This window comes from Rhyacophila brunnea, unplaced genomic scaffold (assembly GCF_057557595.1).
Source record: "Rhyacophila brunnea isolate RB1 unplaced genomic scaffold, BYU_Rbru_1.0 scaffold_6, whole genome shotgun sequence".
Classification (NCBI taxonomy): domain Eukaryota; kingdom Metazoa; phylum Arthropoda; class Insecta; order Trichoptera; family Rhyacophilidae; genus Rhyacophila; species Rhyacophila brunnea.
The window spans coordinates 32,477,987-32,485,556 of record NW_028233276.1 but is presented as its reverse complement, the minus strand read 5'-3'; the positions used below and the strand labels follow the sequence as shown (position 1 = coordinate 32,485,556).

At 38.7% G+C, this 7,570-nt stretch overlaps 2 protein-coding genes across 2 annotated transcripts; one reads left to right on the top strand and one right to left on the bottom strand.

Annotated features, from left to right (window-relative positions):
- Positions 1 to 126: 126 nt before the first annotated feature.
- On the bottom strand, positions 127 to 4,027 carry Taf3 (TBP-associated factor 3). The gene is made up of 2 exons (XM_085957328.1): positions 3,809 to 4,027; positions 127 to 3,677 (listed from the first exon to the last, which is right to left on the bottom strand). Exon 2 carries the CDS (start codon positions 3,634 to 3,636, stop codon positions 127 to 129), a length of 3,510 nt encoding a protein of 1,169 aa, XP_085813454.1. The 5' UTR covers positions 3,637 to 3,677; positions 3,809 to 4,027.
- A 555-nt stretch (positions 4,028 to 4,582) lies between these two features.
- On the top strand, positions 4,583 to 6,493 carry LOC147065573 (uncharacterized). Its single transcript, XM_085956929.1, has 2 exons — positions 4,583 to 4,959; positions 5,347 to 6,493. The coding sequence occupies exon 2, from the start codon at positions 5,453 to 5,455 to the stop codon at positions 6,056 to 6,058; it is 606 nt and encodes a 201-aa protein (XP_085813055.1). The 5' UTR covers positions 4,583 to 4,959; positions 5,347 to 5,452; the 3' UTR covers positions 6,059 to 6,493.
- The last annotated feature ends 1,077 nt before the right edge of the window (positions 6,494 to 7,570 follow it).

The window sequence follows — 7,570 nt, the reverse complement described above, 5'->3', positions numbered from 1 at the left end:
ATCAATATATAAAATAACTAAATATAACTTCAATTAACACTTATATTTAAAATTTATATCGAAACTGTGTCCTTGTTATTTTAATTAAAAACTTTTTACACTATTCACTATGTAAAAAAACTTATATTAGTGATTCTCTTTTAATTTGTCGGCCTTGGGTTTTCTGCCTCGCTTCTTCCCCGTCTGGGCAGCGGCGAGGGCGCTCGCCATGGCGGTCCGCTTGGCGAAGCACGAGGTGCAGTACCAATCCTCGGAGTCGTCGGGCGCGATACGGATGCCCACGCACACCCAGTGGTACCAGCCGTCGCATCCGTCACAGCCTATCATGGGGGAGCCGTTATCCGGTCTACCGCATGCCGGACATATCCACACTTTGTTTCCCTGAGGGTCCATGTAGAAGGGGGTTCCCAGTTTCACCTTGGGAACTACATTGTCCACCGGCGTCAGCTCCTTAGGAGCGCCCTCTTCCGCATCCACGTCTATTGCCGAATCATCAAGGCTGCCCCTTTTAGGTATGGGTTTAAAATATATTCTTTTGTACTTTGAGAAAGTGGTGGGCGGTCTACTCTTGCGCGCTGGCGAACAGTCACTGGGCTGAGGCTGAGGAGGAGGCGACAATGATTTATTCAGATCGCCGGCGGGCTCCGTCTTCACCGCGGCAGGGCTATGTTTATTGGATGCCTTGGATTTGGGAGGGCGCGTGACCAGAGCGGAGATTCTTGCCAGCTCCGGAGACTGGCTCCGTTCAACCGAGAGTCTCTCCTCGACCACTGGCTCGGGATCGGGAGGCGGCGGCGGCGCGCCTTCATCTTTTTTGACAACCGGTTTGATGTTTAGCCTCCGAGCATTATCGGGAGACGGCGGTAACATGGGCGAGGGAGGTCCCAGTTTCAAAGTCAACTTCGGGATCAACCCCTCCGCTATGGCAGGAATTTTTTCTTTATCTTTATCTTTTCTCTTCTCCTTCTTTTCTTTTTTCAATTTCTCTTTATTCTCATGCCTGTCGTCTTTCTCTTTCTTCTTTTCTATTTTCTTTTTTATCTTATCCTTCTTGTCTTTCTTCTTTTTCACTTTCTGCTCCTTGTCCTTTTTCTCTTTTTTATGCAGTTTGTCCTTTTTCCTTTCCCCTTTCTCCTTAGTAGGCGGAGGGGGTGGAGGTGGAACAGGAGGGGGAGGAGGAGGAGGAGGAGGAGGAGGAGATTCATCGACGACAGGTGGTTCTATTTTAGGTTCAATGATCTTTTGTTTTTCTGGAGGATTAAGCTTTATAGTGACATCAGGTTTTATCGGCGGCATTTTGATTACGGGATTAGGTTTAGGGGAACTCTGTTTTACAGGACTCGACATAGCGCTACATATAGTATTCAAAATGAGACCGGTGCCGGCGGATATTTTCTGTTTTTCGGTCTTATCTCTCTCTTTCATGGCGATCGGGGGCGACAGAAACGGTTGCTTTCCTTTTGTTTTAATTTCATTATCATCATCTAAAGGAATGACTTCTAAGCTCGGTCTTCTCAAAAAAGAAGGCAAAGGGATTGTGGGCATCCGCGGTGACTGTCCGAAACTGTGACTCAGATGAGACATCATGGGATTGGAGAGGCCAGGCGGAATCAACCCGGGTCCGCTCGGAAGGAAAACGTTGGGGCCGGAGAGGAGGCCAGCTCCGCCGGCTCCGAACGAGAACGGGTTGGGTAATATATTCGGATCCTGAGAAGGTATTCCTCTGAGAGCCGGATTGGCCAGAGAGTTTGAAAATAAGCCGCCGCCCGGTATGAGTCCCGGGATGAGGCCTTGACCGGGAACTAGCGGAGGGAGGTAAGGAAACATCGGCGGCATTATTGAGTGCATTGTAGGATCCATATAATCCAAATATTTGTACTTATCCTGTTGTTGCTGTTTTTTCATCATTTTGGCTAATTCTTTCATCGCTTTATTCGGCTTAACTTTTCTCTCTTTACGCTTTCTTTCCTTCTTCTCTTTGACCGCAGGCCCGGTAAATAGATTTCTAGGTATTTCATTCAATTTAGGTTTAGATAGATCCTTAGGGTAGTCGTCAATTGGTTCAGATTTAAACACATGCCGTCGGAGGTCATTCGAGTCGTCGTCTATGTGAATCACTTCACTTGGCACAGATTTTTTAGAGGAGAGATCTACAGCGGAATTGGAAGCGATAAAGTCATTGGCTTCTTTCACCCGAGATTGTTGATGTTGATGCTTATGTTTAGGATCCGTTTCATCTATGATGAGACCCGGTGAGCTACATCTGGACGCTGGCTTTTCAAACTTGACAGCCCCGTTGTCATGGTATCTGTCAAACGACTGATCATGCGATTTTTCTTCCTTGACTTTGGTAGATATTTTTTTGAATATATTTAATTTTGACCTATCCGGTTGGGAGGTGAGTTTTTCATAATCATTTTCAAGCTTCTCTTCTTTAATGACAATATTGGGAGGCGGGGGATCACTGATGGCATTAGGATTATGATGCGGCACTAGCGGGCTTTTGTGTACTTTGGCTAAAGGCGGAGGGGCCGGGGACGGTTCCAGAGGTGTGATGTTTGGTTTTACTAATTTACTTGATTCAGTTTTATTTCCTTTCAAATAGTTTTCAGCGACAGGCGACAACTGCTTGAGAGGGGGTTTGGGACTAGTGTGATGCTTAGAACTCGAAGGCCTCACTTTTCCTCTGGCTAGATGCATTGCCAGCTTGTTTACCCTGTTTTCTGAATTCATTTGTTTCGACATAACGTTTTTGTGAACCTTTTCTTTCTTCTTAGCTTTCTCAATTTTACCGTTAAGTGTTTTACCTCTCTTTACCTTTTTGTCAGGTCTCGCGACAGGTGAAATAACAGGCGGTAATAACGAAACGGGATTATAATGTTGCGTATTTTTAACTTTCTCCGGTGGAACATCCGGTACAATGATAGGTGTTCTCGCCTCTGGTAGTTTTCCCTCCCGCGCGGGAGATAAAAAACCAGACATGGTCATCATGACACTGCTTATTTCTCGCGTCTGACAATCTTCTTCTTCCAGTTTTAACCTTGGTTTTTTGACACCCGGCGGAGTTATCGAAACGGGGTCAATCGGACGCTTGAAGAGATCTCTAGGTTTTTCCGAAATATCTGTGACGGATATTTCTGGACTTTTCCTGTCAACGGCATGGACATCGCCATCCATCCCGTTCTGAACTATTTCCACGACATCCGCCACCGGCGGAGTGGACTCTTTTTCTTTTTCTGGATACATAGCAGGTAAATATTCGTGCACGTGAACGGGCCTGGTGACGACTTCTTGACTGCCGGGCTTCAAGAAATTTAAATGTGAGTCTTTCGGCAAAGGAAACTTTGGTACGTTTAACTGACACGACACGGATGGCACACATCTTGTATATTCCCTCAATTCGGGTAATTGAACGTGAATATCTCTGAAGGTGAGACCTAAATCGTGCAGGTTCGGGTCTGCTCTGTTGAACTGCTCTGCATACCTGTGAGTCTGAGTACCCAATGTCAGAATGTATTTCTCTAGGATGTGCACCAAAATGTCCAAAGGGGTGGAGTTTATGCCTTGCCATCCTATCATTTGACATGTTTGTGCAACAGTTCGTCGCAGAATCTCTCTGGCATAGTCATTCGACATTCTGACATCAAATTGTCTTTCCAGACAACTGGTGCAAGCGGCTGAAACGAAAAATACGGATTAATAACATGTAGCATCACTTGAATTCGAAGGAAACTATTAAATTTAAGCTAAATATGCGATAAAGGCGCATCAATACAACAATAAGGTGGGTAAATAAATGTAATAATACCTATTTTAGCTCGAAAATACACTGACAACACGGTCGTCTCAACGACGAACGAAACGTAGATGCTATGTTAACGTCTTCATTATATTGAGAATTGAAACATTAAAATACATTTAACAACTTCCTCTTGGATATCGTTGGAACCAAAAAAACTATATGTTTACGTAAAAATTGCAGAGCGATACAACGGGAAACGTTCTCAAGCCGCCATGATTGCATTGTGGGTTGTCAACGACTTAGTGTTACTAGCTCTAGCCACTAGCCATAGCTGCCAAGCGGTCATTGACAATTATTTTATTAATTTCAGTGATTTATTTTTTCTTTAGGACTATTTTTGAAATGTCCTTTATAATTAATGTATAAGTTGGAATTGGAACGGTTAATATTATAATGGTATTCATTCAATTTCACATTTATAAAATCGGTGTCATGTCTTGATGGATTAATCAATTTACTTTATTGTCATCAAAGCTCTTGAATTTACCTTTTATTAATGATGTAAATTATCAAGATTTTATTCAAAATAATTCCATAAAATAAGCATAGCAACAGCTATCAAAGTGTTATTGGACGCGTCGTATAAAATAAATTGTAGTTAGGTACTAGGTACAAAAGAAGACTATTCTACGTTGGTGCACAAGAAGTGTCCCAAGTGTCCCTTTATTTTTATTTTTTAGATGAAATGGTTTTGAATCACTTTTTAATAACATGGCAACCATAATTATTCATGATCTGACAACTAGGGATGTCAACGAATGAAAAAATATCAATATTTTTATCATAGCGAAAGACAAGTATTGATCACGCAACAAACTGTCCACAAAAATCGATTTTTTTATGGCTTTTCAAACTCAATTCTTGATTTTTACGTTCTTGTTTAAAGTCCACCTATTCGTTAAATCATCGTATTATTCAATATAACCAAAAAACATTGACATCGGTTTTATTTCGTGGAGAATAATTATTATAACTTCAAAGTGACAATCACTGTGAATTATTTGTCTATGGTGACAATTCTTCATCATCTCTATTCTCTAGTGACAACTGACAACAGTGGCCTCCAAACCCAACTCAAAAAGCGTCAATGACAATTATTAATTATTTTTAAATAACAGTGACAGAATAATAATTACATCGAGGATCATCTAAAATTTGTATGATTTATTCTTGTGATAGTTTATTTAACACATTTTCACATAACTAAATGAATTTTATTTTATTACCAATGTGTATAGATAGGGATAACATATTATAGTGATTCGGTGGTAAATCATAATATATTAAAATATACTTGCCTTGTGTTATAATATATAATTAAAAAGTACAATGATCTGTCATCTGTTTCATGAAAAACAATATTTTTACGATTATATTGGCGAAAATAGTGGCCTCTAATGCCTTATACACCCATATTTTCTCGACACACCGATCATTCCATATTATTATAATGAAATATTTATGGTTTCATATTTTGTTTCTTGCTTTTCACCTACAAACACCACGAACAACAAAATATACCTAATATTTTTGTTTTGTTTCAGAATCTGACATTCGTAGTTGTCACGAAACAAACAACACGGTACATATCCACAACTTTTGTCAGTCTTATTTCGCAAGGCAGATAAATTGTATCACAACAAATTACAAATGAAGATGGACAATAATGTTGACAGCAACGGAGGTGACTCACCTCCCCATCACAACGGAACCGATAATACAGCCAGGCAAAGTGTTACGGATGCCCTTAATGAAATATTAGACCAATTTACCAACCGTCTCACAAATGGCGTCCAAAACGTGACCAATGGCTATTCAGAAGATACAAACACGAATTCTGACTGGTCACCTGAATCAACAGGTCCTTCTCAGTTTGCGGATATACTACAACAAGCATCACAAATCATTCCTCAAGCTGACCGAACAGCCAGCGATGTCGCATCTGTTGAAGGGATCGATCCATCGTCACCTCTAGGTAGATCGTTGCAGAGAAAGTTCTCTGAACTTGAAGAAATATCTCGTCGACTAAAAACACGTCTTAATCAAGTAGTGTGTGATACTGACATTCTGCTTAGTCCTGATGGTGATACCGAATTAAATACAACTGATATAGACTTGGAACGGGACTTGAATACCGACTCGCAGGCAGATGATCTTACACCACAAGAGTTCTTCCAACTGGTTCAATCACAAATGCCCAGCACTTCCAGTGACACAAGTGAAAAATCTAATAAAACAGAAGAAGTTTCTAAATAATCAAATGTATAAATTTTTTGTGTTTTGTGTAAGTGAATATCTTTTATGATTATGTTTTTGTGGTAAACAATATTATTTTAGAATTAACTTATTTCTCTCACTGTACTGAATATTGAATGTAACGTTGAAATGTAGCTCAAAACGTGTTGCTGGCAATTCAATAGTAGATTGGGTTGGAATCAGAGACACCCCGTTTGAGTTAACAAATAGAGGACATTTTGAGAGATGATAAATCGAGGAAACAATATAAATATAACGTTAACTTTCCTTTACAGAAATTTCCATGCGTACATAATGCCTGGATTTTTTACTATAATTGAAATATGAATCATCATCTGTAACTTTAAGCCAGTGTGTCGTATGTATGATTTTGCAGAAACTGTACTGGTTCTGTGATCACATACCCCGAAGACAACAAAGGAAATAGCATATACTCCCAATCAGCGGCGGCTCCTCTAATACCATGCAAGTGCAACGCACTGCCTGCATTTACTTAGACATCGCTCAACTTTTCATTGTTATTTATAATATGTGTATCACTCACTTCGCGGAGTAGAACATGTAGCAGTATTATGAACAATACTCTTTTCATGTGCGCAAAGCGATTCCGATCCTAATACGATTTTCAGTTTGCATAGGATTACTCTGAGGTCATTGTATACCTACTTAGATGGTGGACCTATGTTCCTGTAGTGGCGTTTTGTGTAGCATTCTTTACACAGTTTAGGTCGTCGCACTAAATTAGGGCCCTAGAAACAAAAACGCTAGTTCCTATTTTATAACAATATTGGCAAGTTAATAAAAATGTCTTATATCTCTTTTATAGTTATAATTTCTAAAAAATGTAATATAAAATTTCATATATTAGTATATAAACAATATTTATAAATACTTTTTTCAGAAATTGTACATATAAGAAAGATGAGACATTTTTAATGAGTCACCAAAATTTTACGAAAATAAAAACTGTCGTATTTGTTTCTAAACCCCTTAAATATGTTCAATATAATAAAAAAACACAACGGCAATACATGAGTAGTAGGTCATAGCTGAATATTAAATAATAACGATAATATAAGAGAAAAATACTTTTAATAGCATATAAATACCTACATTAGAAATAAACTGAGTTTGAATGAAGGTTGATTTACAATATAAATATTACCCACGTGATGCAAGTTCATTTTATAATTTCATATAAATTAATAAAAATTAGAAAGATTTAAATATATTGCTTTGCACTTTTAACAAAGTGATCTACCATGACCTCGTATACGGTTTACAATTTTGAAATGTTATCGAAGACCATAAATTGTAATTTATTATACCATTTATTAACCGCTACTATCAGAAACAGCAATCTCTTATAATATTTATTATGTTAACACTAAATGCAATATTGATTCTACGAAATTTTATAAATGAAACTGTATGTATTTTTAACATGAATTTTAAAAAATCCACATAATATGTAGGATGCGGGTAATATCCATTAAGTGTTTTTCTAATCTA